Source organism: Homarus americanus, unplaced genomic scaffold (genome assembly GCF_018991925.1).
Source record: "Homarus americanus isolate GMGI-L3 unplaced genomic scaffold, GMGI_Hamer_2.0 scaffold7626, whole genome shotgun sequence".
NCBI lineage: Eukaryota > Metazoa > Arthropoda > Malacostraca > Decapoda > Nephropidae > Homarus > Homarus americanus.
The window spans coordinates 19,313,785-19,328,447 of NW_024718273.1; the positions used below are offsets into that span (position 1 = coordinate 19,313,785).

General features: G+C 38.8%; 1 protein-coding gene across 3 annotated transcripts in view; it reads right to left on the minus strand.

The window, feature by feature from the left end:
• Positions 1–14,663, minus strand: part of LOC121859538 (serine/arginine repetitive matrix protein 1-like) — a 32,880-nt gene that overhangs the window by 11,454 nt on the left and 6,763 nt on the right. For all 3 annotated transcript variants that reach the window (XM_042356418.1, XM_042356417.1, XM_042356419.1), the window contains 9 exons: positions 13,932–14,102; positions 11,507–11,640; positions 8,892–8,996; positions 8,397–8,630; positions 5,507–5,881; positions 5,205–5,337; positions 4,920–5,053; positions 4,265–4,606; positions 2,943–3,140 (listed from right to left, as the gene is read on the minus strand). In XM_042356418.1, coding sequence (XP_042212352.1) covers positions 2,943–3,140; positions 4,265–4,606; positions 4,920–5,053; positions 5,205–5,337; positions 5,507–5,881; positions 8,397–8,630; positions 8,892–8,996; positions 11,507–11,640; positions 13,932–14,102 — 1,826 coding nt within the window. The remainder of the gene's footprint in view (positions 1–2,942; positions 3,141–4,264; positions 4,607–4,919; positions 5,054–5,204; positions 5,338–5,506; positions 5,882–8,396; positions 8,631–8,891; positions 8,997–11,506; positions 11,641–13,931; positions 14,103–14,663) is intronic.

Genomic DNA, 14,663 nt, shown 5'->3' on the forward strand with positions numbered 1-14,663 from the left:
AATTGTTTCTCTTACTATTGACAACACAAAATACATATAGGTACATTGTTTCTCACTTTTTTTTCATTTTTGCATTTCTTTATGGTCCTTTATTACTATTATTATTATCATCATTAATATTAGTACATTATCGCCCCCCCAGGCCCCGATGTGGGTCAGTGACCTGTGCCCAGGTGGGCTAATCCCCGTAAAAAAAAAATTAGGGGTCCGGGATTGACGGTTAATCCGAAAGTTGGTTAATCGAGGTTTTACTACTCTGTAATTTCTTTTTTTTTGTTTTTGCAAATTTAGCTGTTACCCACAAATACTGGATGAAAAGAATAAATAAAAAGAACGTGTCGCAGTGAGGACTAATAACAGTTTACACCAGCAATCTCTGTTGACATCACGTGCTCAGTTGAATCGCGCGGTTTTGTCAATTGCTCCGTGATTTTCGTTGTTTTCTCCGATTTTGTTGTGTTAGCGATGAATATGGAAAGACAAGGTAAGAAAATGTTTCCAAGAAGCATTCTGGAGATCGAATTGCAGGCGGTGAACGTAAAAGAGGTTTACAAGAACGCAACTATCGCGTTGTAGCCCGCGCCATCCTAGCGACCGCCCGGGCTGCTATTGTGTGCTTTTTAGGGTGGTGTTACCACATGTCGAGTCAAGAAAACGGCATCTACCTCTACTGGGGGTTCTACTGGTGCTGGTGGGAGTGGGACAGACCCACCTAAGCAGCCAAATAAGGAAAAGTTGAAGTGGGACTATCATAAGGGAGTTAAGTTTGCCAAGTAATCGATGCAGGATAAGCAGCGTGAGATTAAAGTTACTTGAGGAAGGCCTAAAAACTAGTTTCCAGAAAGCACCGTCACGTCAATAAAGGCAGAATTTGTATCATTTGGAGGTTATAAATGGGAAAATCAGAGGTTGATGTAGAGTGGCCAGTCTATATTGCTATTTTTCCCTTTAGTTTATGTATTTGCATTTGGCGCAATTTTTCCAGTCTATATTACTCGCGAAATACAAGATCTTACTGTACTGCGATATTTAGACGAGGTCATGTTCACAATGTACAGTACGTACTGTGGTTTTAACTTACCCAGGTATGTTTGAGGAAATATATTGCCAATAAAGAGTGCAATGGTGCTTCCAGGTGCTCAACTGAGTGGTCACATTACTAACATGTTGGACAAATTTTTTACAACGTATATTTCCACTGAATACCAGATAAATCTGACAAATAATTTTAGACAAGAAAACTATACAGGATTTTCTATTATATGAAATGGCAGACATCTTGAATAGTGTATGACCATGTCAGACACACTTTAATATGGGGATCAGGCCAGGCACAATTTATCATATAAAGTACAGTAAACTACTTCTAATCCGCATCCCCTTGCTAACCGACCTTGGGTCTAACACCAGACAAGTTTACTCAACCCAGAATAACAGGGCCAAAATCCAGTTAGTATGGAGAAAAGTTCACTTAAGCAGGGGCTGCCACTGTGGTGGAGGTGGTTGCTGAGGAACACTAATGAAATTTAAAGTGTACAGTACAAGTATCCCCCTATTTATGATGGGGTTAGGTTCCTGAAAATCCCGTTGCAGTTCAAAATATCGTTGACCCAGGATTATTATAGCATAAGGTTCAATGGGATAGGTTCCTGCCCAGTTGGACACCTACTACCAGTAGGCAGCTACCAAACAGGGAGGTACTCCCGCCTGCGAAGATATTGGAAGCATAATGTATTGTCTAATGGTAGACCCTGCTGCCATATGGCATCACATAAATTGTGACCAAGTCCCAGGTTACTAATCTGACTTTCTGCCTCACTTACACACAATTGCAGGGTTTCAATTGTTTCTCTTACTTTGACAACACAACATACCATTTCTCACTCTTAGTTATTTTAATTTTTGGTTTTTATTTGTGGCTCTTTATTATTATTATTTATAATTTTTATTAGTACACCCACCTCTCATTTTACGCGGGGGTTAAGTTCTTGAAAACCACCACTTAATTAAAAAATGGGTAAATTAAACATAATTTTCCCATAAGAATACCTGTACATGTAAATGGTACGGGAACCATCATATACGGCACAGGGTACGAACAGTGCTCTCACTTAAACCAAGCACGCGGCCAACCTCCGACACATGCTCTCCTCTCAGAAGGCGGGTGATCACATTTAATTTCACGTCCATTGCGATTGTTTTTCATGCCTTTTTAGCTTTAGGCGCCCCAGAGGAGGCAGATGGACACTTTCCAGACATGCTCAATGGGGAAAACAGTGTTTAACACTAAAAAAAAGTATGTGATAAACACACAATGCAAATCAAAGCACAGAGAAATAGTAGTACTGGTGTGAACTGAGAAAGCGATACACGGGAAGCTTGCTGGACGTCGTCACAGTTGTTGTACGGAATACTTCATCATCATCATTATCTTTATCATTAATAGTAATAATCTTTATTACATTATAATAATAATTATTAATGACATTAAAATCGTTGATGTTGATATGACCGACTTTATAGTAGTAACTTACAAGCACCTCAAAAGGCATCACACGTGACTCCACGACCAGGAGTATACGCGCGGCAAATTTAAACTGGTACTAATTGAACAATCGCGTAATTCCAAAAAAGCTTAAATCAAACGAGAGTTACCCGTATTATTAATATTTTCTTTATTATAAAAATTGATTTTTATTAATTTTACTTTATTCTTTTTATTTTATTATATTTTTGCATTTTATTGTATGTTTGCATCTCCTACTGAACCAAGTACCCCAAATTCAGACTCGTGAACCTGAAGCAGTAGATTGATACATTATTGTCCATAACTGCTTCAGATTCATGAGTCTGAATCCCAGGGTTCGTGGTTCAAGGAGAGGTAAATGGACTTTGGTAGTCGACTGTACAGGATATACTGACAAATGAAGGTTGCAACTTACTTCTTTGTTAGTTTGTATTGAACTTCTTTAATGGTATCAGCAGAGTAGTTCGCTAGTTGCATCAGACGACTGGCATTGCTTATGTTGTGTTTCTTGTCAGCACTTGGAGGGAGAGTTGGCCCACTAGATCGTCTGGGTGACCTTGAAGAACTTGTGTTTTTTTTACGAGCTGGTGAATGTGAGGAAGAGCGGCGATATCTGTAACAAACACAAATTACTTACAGATTAAATGTACATCATTTATCAAGATGAATATCAACTAATAAGGAATACTAAGCTTGACAATTTCACATACACACATGGGAATTAAGACAACAAGCATCCAGTGAGGGTCTTGTTGAGTGACTGCATGGAGGCAAATTAAAAGATCAGCTGTTGAGGAGCTTATTGCTTGGCAACACTAGTGCATGTTATCACTCCTTTCCACTCCATCTCTCCTATCACCCACACCTTTCTCACTCCATATTTTAAAATATGTTGAAGGGATACAACTTTGCTCATTTATAGTTACACAATTTCCCTAAAAATAATTCAGTTTTCATGTTTATTCAAGACATCTTCACGTCATGAGACCCACTAACCCCCCACCCAAGAAAGGGTGACCTGACATTCCATTAGGAAGTCAGTCATATGAGACCACTAATCCCCCACCCTACCTCCACCTGACATGGAGTCAGGTCAGGTCCCCCCCAAAATACTTTACCTTTCATCTTTATTCAAAAAATTTTTGGGAAAATTCTCTCTATCTTCAACCTGGGAAATTTTGTTCCTAAAGCCAGAAATTTTTGGAAAATTCCAGCTTTGGGAATGAATTTCTGAGCAAATTTTAATTCCGGCGAATGGAGATATTACTGTACAGTACTATTATTGTTATTGTTTGTTTTTTTGGGTGGGGGGGTTGAGGGGGCTTATATTGCAGAGCATAAGAAGCCAAAGATATATGGTTTATGTTAATAGAGAGTTTTGAGGGGAATTTGATAAAGCAAAAAAAAAATATTCACTGTGCACTGTCTTGCCTGCCCTGGGGACAGAGATGTGATCTTGGAACCAGAAAACTTAAACTTATCTCATGTGTGAGAGGGTAAATGATGCTGGTCAGAAACAGTGAAATGTTGAAGGTTATAGTTTGTCAACAGTATATTATTTCTATTTTATAATCAGTGTAAAGTACTTACCATACAGTACTTGTGCACCTTTAAGAAGGCAAAATATTACATCAGGGGTTTCAATGGGAAAACAGGATTTATTTTGCTTATTGGAAAACTTTTTCAGGAAAGTAACACTCCCATTATATTGACTAACTTTCAAACATTTTCACATACCTTTGAGGGGGCGTTAGGGGTCTCCTGCGAGGACTCGAAGATCTTCTTATTCTTGGACTGGGTGACCTACGCCCTCTTGGACTAACTGATCTTCTCCCTCTCGGGCTGGGTGATCTACGACTCCTGGGACTTGGAGACCTGCGACCCCTTGGACTGAGCGTGCGCCTGCCTCGTGGACTGGGCGATCTGCCTCTCCTCATGAGCGGTGACATTCTACCTCTTGGACTGGGAGATCTGCGCATCCGAGGGCTTCCCTTAGGACTGATAGACCTCCTACCCCGTAGACTTGGAGATCTTCTATGAAACCTTGGGCTCGGGGTGTGACGACGAGGACTGATAGACCTACGGAGTAATCGGAATGCATGTTAGACAAAAATCAACGATAGTCATGCACTTCATAAGAAACTTGCTTTTGTCTCTACTTTTGTCCTTGTGGCGAGGTGGTAGCGATCCCTGTTCACACGCAGAGGACCAGGATTTGATTCCCGACAAGTGAGGTATTGTTTGTACAGTATATGGAAGTCTGCGTGCTATATGGACCGAAGAGCAGGGACTAAGGAACACTAAATTACAGTACTCCATGATCCTCTTTTATAACAATATCAAAAGTACTGTGCACACAATTACACTACAAGCAAGCGATATAAAAACGAACCTTCGGCGATACCGTGGCGAGGGCGACCTCCTTCCCCGTCTCGGGGAGAGAGATCGCCTGTTAGGATGTGGAGCATTGCGACGAGGTGAGCTCCCACCTCCTCTGTGGTCACCGCTGAAGTTACGGGATGGGCCCTGACAAAATTTTTTTGTTTAGATATACAGTGTAGTACAGCATACAATTTTTTGCTTTCTTATGTAGCATCACAGTTGAACCTAACATTATTTCAGCTTTCTTCACCATAATGTATTGACAGGAATATTTGTTACTGAAACTATCACGTACCTCCTCCTCTGAACTGGATGGGTCTCTATTAGACCTATATTGTCTCTTCTTCAACACAGAATCTTCTTTACGATGTATCTCAAAGTCGTCTTCCTTATTTCTTGGGGCCGATCGGCTCCGTGACCTTGAACCACTTTGGAATGCAAAAAAAATATTAGAAATGGCTTTTATGAAATTTCCTGTATTCAAATTTTTTTCTTACATACTGTACTCTCTTCGCTACATTAGAAAAACACCCACCTATATTACTACATATATTGTATAAATTAATAAATACTCTTTAAGATTATATTTCCACTTACCTGGAAGACTCAGAATTAGAACTGGGAGATCTTGACACGCGTCTACGAATTTTAGGTCTTGGGGAGGAGGATCGTTTTCGAGGACTTCCCAATCTCTTTGAAGGACTTGCTGAACGTTTACGAGGGCCAGGAGAATGCTTACGAGGACTGACCGATCGCTTGCGTATACTGGGAGACCTTTTGCGAGGACTTGGCGACCGTTTACGAATGCTGGGCGATCGTTTACGTGGACTGCCAGACCGCTTATGGGGAGTGGTGGATCGCTTTCGAATACTGGGCGATCGCTTCCGAAGACCCGGGGAATGCTTTCGGGGGCTTAAGGACCGTTTTCGAGGAGAATTCCTGCGTCTTCTATCGTCTTCCTTCCTCGGAGATCTAAGGAAAAGAAGTAATATACGTGTTATTGTTTAAACTACGCCATTTTCAATCTTCTATTCTTACCAGTCTTTTCTCGATTGATGCCAGAAACATGAACAGACATTCATATTTTCCTTTAATCCATTATTACTAATACAAAATGTTTCACAAAGATGGTCCTTTCTATAATGACAAATATTTCCAAATCTCAGAAAACCAGAAGATTATTTCATCCAAAGATTTACCACCCTTTTCCTAACACATCTGACCCTCACCCTACAGTAGCATTGGGGTGGTTAACCCCGAGCAGGCTGTCTACTGGCCAGACAAAACAAAATTCCCTGATTTGGCCAAGTTTTCCAGATGTAAATCTGATAAATCCCAGCTACATCAATTCAGTATTTATTACAAAATAATATGGACAGTATATATTATTTAAAGATGATAAGTGTCACTGGCTACCAGACTGACTATTTTATTTAACCAGCTATTATCATTAGGCCTAGTGATGAACACCAGCAGACCCTCCTAACTTAGGTCGACCTGGATGTTAAAAAAAAAAGAAAATCCGACAAAAACCACACTCCTGATTCACCTGTATGACTCATGATAATTATGTGGAATAATCCACTTAGCTAAAATCACTTAATTATTAGAAAAATTCATCTGACAATACCGACTGTACTGTAGTTATAACCTGCAATATTTTATTTGATGGCTAACATGAAATATGGCAGGTACACAAACATTCAGTTATTGGAGTGGACTATTTACTGGCATTTGTTCCTAAAAGTTTAATTTTTTTTACCTATCATATAGTACATCATTAATTTATGGCAAGATTGCTGTCAAAATAACAATATTAACTGAATTCACATAAATTTCCAGGTTTATTTGTAAAATCGCCCGCCTTTTCCAGACCAGTAGACACCCTGTCAAGGTAAATTAAGCTAAGGAGCAAACCTTCAGGTGATTCCAAATATGTTTTCTACCACCATATTTTTCACATATACAGGTAGTTCTGCTATAACGCGATAATTGTGTTCTTGTAAAATATCGTGTTATAGAAAATCGCGTAATAGAAATAACAGGGCTTATGGAGAAAATAGGGTTAGGTGCAGATTACTCGAAATCGAAAAAATTTAGTAGTTAGCCTAACACAAAGGATAGCACAGTCTAAATAAATGTTACATTCATATCTAATAATGAAATCATACAGTAAATTTAACACTTTACCTTGAAAAAATATGAATGTAACTTGATGGGGGAGAAGGGTGATTTTGAGGTTGATAACATCAAGCTTCTCTTCAAGTGTTATATCCTTTCTTTTACGATAATCACCGGGAATTCTATCATCAGAATGCTTTTTGGAGATATTCTTCTTTACCATATTCACAGTTAATACCACAAAATTGGAGAAATAGTAAGCAAAAATCGCGTTATAGCAAACAAGCGATCGCGTTATACAAATATTGTTCCGAATTCATAAATCGCGTTAGAGCAAATTCGCGTTATCAAAACACGCGTTATAGCAGAACTCACTGTACAGTACAATACAAATACTACTGAACAATAAAAATAAGTAATTCTTTACAGATAACACCAAGGTAGTAGGCAGCTACCAAACAGGGAGGTACTACCGCCTGGGAAGATATTGGAAGCATAATATGTTGTCTAATGGTAGACCCTGCTGCCATATGGCACTACAAAAATTGTGACCAAGTCCCAGGCTGCTAATCTGACTTTCTGCCTCATTTACACACAATTGCAGGGTCTCAATTGTTTCTCTTACTCTGATAACACAACATCCCTATATATCATTTCCCACTATTGATCTTTTTTTAATTTTGTATTTCTTTATGGTTCTTTATTATTATTATTATTATTATTATTATCATTATTATTATTATTATGATTTGTTATTATTATCAGTGTTATTATTATTGTTAGTATTAATGTATTTTTTATAAGAAATTTTATTTACTATGAACTAATTATTATTATTAACCCCCCCCCCCCCATAAATGATTACCCTAAAAGCAGTGCTCTCATGTTTTAAGCAGGGTAATCATTTATGGACACCCTGTATATCCACCAGATGAGTTGCATGGTAAGATAAGATTTTTTCAGTCTTATCTTTTTTAACTGAGGAAAAAAAACTTGGTGCACACAGAGGCCATCCAATTTTCCGTGGCAGCCGTCTAAGGGGTGACCGTTAACTGGCAGCCAAGTATTCCCCAATCCATCCTCACCTCACATGCACAAAAATGGAAAGTATGGAGCACAAAACATCCCCTGCTGATGGCCACCATCCCAACAACATGTCCAATATCTTTCTATCAACCTCAACGTCCCAACAAATCAATACTTCTCACACTTCTGAGATAATCCTTCTCCTTTAACCCTATTAGAATTTTCTCAACCAGAAAATCAAGTTGAGATAGTAGCCACAGTAGCTATTACTACATGCAGGTTTTAAAATATAGATTGTGTACTTGTCTGTTCACTTCCTCTAACAAAACAATTATTCTACCTGTCTGTTCGTTTGCCTTTTCTGTCTCGGGAATGTCCCCTGTCCCCTCTATCATTGCGTTCCTTCTTGGGTGCAACTTCTGGCTTTTCTTGCTTGACCAACACTTCATGTTTGGGTGAAGTGCCGTCGTGCTTGGGTGACTTGACAGCTCCGGATTTCTCTTTAGACGGCACTTCACCATTAGCTTCTTTCTTTTCTTCTTTTATTTTACTGGTATCATCCTTTTTGTCCCACCTGAAAACAGTTTTAAAAGTTTATCAATCTGGCCATACATATACAGTACTGCACTCTACAGTACTGAACTTATTTATGTATATTTTGTGGAAAACTAGACATAAGATAAGTGGAGCAATACACCGCACTTAACCTCACTCCAACAATTACGAGAATGTAAAGGAAATATACCAATAGGTCAATATTATATACAGTAGTAGGCTACAGTACACAATCCATAACTGAAAATAGTACCAACATTAGCCCAAAATTACCACTGACCGAGACGAGTCTTTTTTGGAGTCCTTCTTGTCGTCTTTGGAACGAGGCGTGCGAGACCTGTCTCTGCGTGAACCTCGGGAAGATCTGTCTCTGCTACGACTTCTCCTGGAAATGTAAGTTTTAGCTTAACAAATACCGACACCTCACATGCCCTCAATTATGCCCTTGTTTATCAAAAAAGTCCAATAGACCGTAACAATTACCGTCACCCTCAGTCCAAACACACGGGTCATTGTAATAAACTTTAGAATGTATTACAGGTTGCACATTTTAATCATATGCAGCTTTAACAATATAACACTGCACAATGACCATCCTCAGAACAATGTGACACAGTTTAACCGCTTAGCCTGGCACATGTTACGCCATTCCAAGATCGCGTAATTATATCTCAGAATATAGCGAGTTATTGGACATAATTTGTTCATAGCGGTGACAGTGAAGGAAAAACATTCAGGTTAGCGACCATCTTAAACCGATCTTGGCCATTGCATGGGGGTAAAAGGTGTTAATTTAACTGATTGAGTGTATATAGATCCATCATATAGCAGCCAATGCCTGCATAACACTGTACAGTTGTAACTTGGTATATACGGTGGTCCCTCCAAGGTCCGGACTAATAGGGGAGACCACCTCTCCCAATTTTCCGCCGAATGTACCAAATGTATAAAAACGATAAATGATAAAAAAAAAAAAAAAAAAACGCCAAAAAAACTGTATATATTATCCTGACCACTCGGGTTAGTTATACAGACTTTTTCCTGTGAAAAAGCCATAATCTTGAGCATCATATTATTGTACTCACTTTGTACTCAAATATACAGTGGTCCCTCGGTTAACGAATTACCTTCCATAAGAATATTCAATTCGGTTAACGAATTCCTTATGAATTCTTCTCAACATGCTTTCGCTTGCTCACCAGCTGGAATATTAGTCCGCCAATACAGTAATCGGTTCTAGGGCTTAAATTCGTTCCCATTTGAGTAAATATCAAGAAGGTTGTACTACTGTATTCAATAATTTTCCAAGTTTTACATTAAATTTTTTAGTCATTTTAACAATTATTTAACATAATTGAAGTACAGGAAACTAGTTTTAAGTGCGCCAAACAGCCACTCAACTCACCAAACAGGCGTCAGTTTGCATCTCTGGTCAGTAGAGGTAACATCTTGCTAGAGACACTCTTGAACATAAACTATTTTTACGTTTTTACAGTACAATTATTGAACATTCTGAAATTTATTTTACATATTGACAATACAGTGGTCCCTCGGTTAACGAGATTTCGGTTATTGAATTACCTTCCATAAGATTCTTAACTTCGGTTAACAAGCAATTCCTCAATTAACGACTTTCTTACGAGCCGACCTCCACATGTTTTAGCTTGCATTTGGCGGTCCACCAGCTGTAGTATTAGTCCGCCAATACAGTAGTCGGTTCTAGGGCTTAAATTCCTTACCCTTTTAGTAAATATCAAGAAGTTTATACTATTCCATAATTTTAAAAGTTTAATATTAAATTTTTTAGTCATTTTAACAATTATTGAACATAATTGAAGGTAAAGAAACTAGTTTGTGGCACACCATCCAGCCTGCCAACACATCATACAGGCGTCAGTCTTTGTGTCTTTTCAGTGGAGGTAACATCTTGCTTGAGACTCTTCAACTAAATGCTTTTTTCTGTGTTTACAAGCAAATTATTGGTCATTTTGAAATTTATTTTACATATTGACAATATATAATGCAGTGCAGTGTTGATTTAAAGAAAATAATCTTGAATTACACCAAGAGAACTAAAATTTTATGGGTGAAATGGCACCATGGGGTGACTTCTCTTCCACCCCAATGCCTTCTCTTCTCCCTTCTCCTCCACCCCCATTCTAATCCCCATCATCATCCAGGAGCCTTCTACATACACACCTCAAAGTAAGTGTACCTTTCTACCTTTTTTGTTGAATTTAGGCAATTTTCGGTGAGCTGGAACCAATTACCCAAAACCCATTGAAACAATGGTTTCGGTTAACGAGTTTTTCGGTTAACGAGCAACCTTCTAGAACGGATTGTGCTCGTTAACCGAGGGACCACTGTATATAGTGCAGTGTTAATTTAAAGAAAATAATCTTGAATTACACCCAGTGAACTTAAAATTTTATGGGTGAAATGACGTCATGAAGCATGGGGTGATTTCTCTTCCACCTCCACTCCCACTTCTAATTCCCATCATCAACCAGGAGCCTTCTACATGCACACCTCAAAGTAAGTGTACTTTACTGCATTTATTTTTAGTTTGTATGTAATTTTCGGTGAGCTGGAACCAATTACCCAAAATCCCATTGAAACAACGATTTCGGTTAACGAACGACCTTCTGGAACGAATTGCGTTCGTTAACCGAGGGACCACTCTGTGTTACCACTGTACAGTATTGGCAAGAGCGAGTACTAATGTGATCCGCACAGTGCCGGTAGAGTAGTGTAAATAAATATCGAGAATGGGAAAAGTAATCGCTTAAGAATGATACGTGAGCTGCCTGCAGCACTGGAAATGAAAATGACGAAACTTATGATTGATCATCGTGGCTAACGTGCATTACCAGTCATCGTGGCTACTAGCATTACCTGTCCCTGCGGTCCTTCTCCCGGTCCTTATCGCGATCCCGGTCTTTATCACGATCCCGTTCCTTCTCTTTTTCTTTGTCCTTATCTCGTTCTCGTCGAGCTTCTTGAATCTTTTGCAATCTTTCTTCTTCTTCCTGGAAGCAGATTACACACTTATGATAAACAATACAGACTTGAGACTGATCATTAACACTGTACCCACACTGTTGCCACTAGAAGTGGTCACCACACCACATTCCAAGAGGTCACAACTCTGGTTAAAAACTAAATATTCACAAGCCCAAAATGGTCAGATTAGAAGCACAGGTTCCACACTTCCCTTCCCAGGACACCATTCTTGTGTTCCCTGCACAATATTGGTGCCTCTAGAAACTGGTCCACTGTCATTATCAAAACACCTCTACTGTGGATAGCTTCCCAAGACCATTTCACTAACATATACAGGGATATAGTGATAGATTAACTCTTACACTATTTCCCTGTATGTGTGTGTGTGTTAGTGACACTCTTACACATCAGTGAATTCTATTTAGTGATGGAAACTGAATCAGTATTGATAATTGGCATCAACAAATTCTGGATTGAAATTTCCAAAATTTTCATCAGGCAGTGTAAGGGCGGAAACGATCTTCCTGCTGGTTACCGCTGCTAACTCACGTCTGCTGGTGCGGACGACACTTGGGGCGGTTTGGACAGAGGTGAGAACAGCAGCGACTATCTGGGTCACCGGCAGATTCGTCCCAGCCGCCATACAGTCACTATCTACCTCCCCCGCTGTTCGTCAAATTCTGGCTGTGATATCATAGGTCCTGGACTCGTGGGCTGTGTCCCCAGACCTTCACTTATCGACTGTCAATTCTCTGGTCATCTACCACTACCACATACCACGACCGTCAGTTCATCTCATTCCGTCTGTGCCCTGGTGTTCTGTCATTTCAAGACGTCACTCGAGTGTGGAATTGAATGAGTGTGGATCACCGTATTCCAGAACCTTCCCCCAGGGCCACTGCCGTAGGAAATATCTGTTCATTGTTTGATTCTATCAGTTGTTGACTCCCATTAATTGTTTGATTCTATTAATTGCTGACTCCCATTAATTGTTTGACTCCATTAACTGTTGACTGCATTAATTGTTTGAATCCCATAATTATTTGATGTTTGTTGAGTGGTGTCAGAGTTTTGTTATGTTTTTTATAGTAAAGAGATGTCAATCTCAAACGGTTGTTTGCTATTCCTCAGAAAACCATGGTCCTTGACTTTCCTTTATTAAGAACCTGATTAGTCTGGTAAGGGATTTCTATCCCTAATTCCCAGGCCTTTACAGGCAGAATATTCCTCCAAATTTGTAATAAGAAAATGCATAGTGAGGAACAAGTTGTCCCAGTGAGGAGCAGCTGGTCCCTTAAGGCAAATAACTCCTCCACCAAGCTAAAGCAACAATAAATGTGGACAATGATAGCACATACAAAGATTGAAGGATTGTTGTAAAATATCCCAAAACAGTTAGATTAAATTTAATGACATTTATCAAGTACTGTATACAGCTCCCAAAAGAGGTGATGGGCAGAAAAGCAGACAAAAGGACAGAAAGTATCCTTTCTGGTGTCCCCCCTCCCCGAGAGGACAGAATAAAGGTGTGGTCATGAACTGTATATAAATAAAGGTCAAAACATCTAAGGCCAGAATGACTAAAACAACGTGTACAAGGAAGAGTAAATACATACTACAAGGATAAGTTAAGAGGGGATACCAAAGATAAAGGCAACACTAGATATCTACTGTACTGTACATGATAAATAATTGTGACACTTGCTGCGTCAGACTGTATGATGAGTAGTACAGTACAGTATTGTACTATTGTACTGTACTGTAAAACTGCTCACATTGTCTGATGCAGCAAGTGTCACAATTGTTTATCTTGTACAGTACAGCACAAGATAAACAATTGACACTTGCTGTGATTTTCTCATTCTCCAAAAGGCATCAAGCTGCACAGTAAGATAAAGGACATGTATTCTATCCTCTTTTAAAAGATTATCATTATTTCACGACAATGTAAAGACTTTACACTCTTTTGACATTAAGCTGCACAGTAAGAAAAAAGTTTTATAATGATGACAGAAAGTGATCTGAAAACATGTCACATCAATAGTGAAACCTCCATACAATGCACTTCTCTCTCCTTGTACTGAACACTAACAAAAGATTATTCTTGCATCTTTACAATAACACACACCGGACCAAGACACATTATAAACACATTCATCACGGCTTCTGTCACAGTGATCGCTGTGGATGGTTTCAGAGCCAAGGGTGCAGAATATTTTTAGTGTGTACATAATCCATTAGATGGGGGTTGCACATCTAACACACCCTTAATATAATGGACTTTCAACTGTACCCTTATGGCATCATAATTACTTACCATTTTCTTCTTAAGTTCTTCTTTTTTCTGGTCAAGGAACTGCTTCGGTATGCCTGATGGACTGGCCTGAGCAGACACCAAGAGGTCCCACAACTCCCCCATGAATATACGAGCATTTTTACCGTTCAAGAAGCCTGTCAACATAATCTGCATCTTCCTGGGATCTGGATTCTGCAAGACATAATAAACTATTTTTAAAAACTAACAAATATAATACAAGCAATAATGAGATTCAATATGCTTGGAGAACCAACAGAACCACTAAGTTACAAAAAACATGACCTGTACATGATTTTTTCCCCATCATAACACACCAATCAGGACAAAATCTATTAAAAAGAATGCAACAGATAATAAAGTTTAATTTAGTGGTTGATTTTCAACTGTAAAATATAAACAGAGCCACCAAGATGGCTTTGATACTGTCCCAGGAACGTGTTTAGTAATATGAAGCCACGGAAGGCAGGTACAGTAGACTAACACACCAAACCTGAGAGAGCAGCACAGACTCCCACTACTGTACATGGATGAAGTGCAGCATCAGCCTCCCTCCTCCTCCTCCTAGAAGGCTGAGTCAATGTCAATATCAGTCTTGGGTAATTGACTCCTAAATTATTACAATACTATACTAATATAATATAATATAATATAATATATATATATATATATATATATATATATATATATATATATATAATATAATATAATATATATATATATATATATATATAT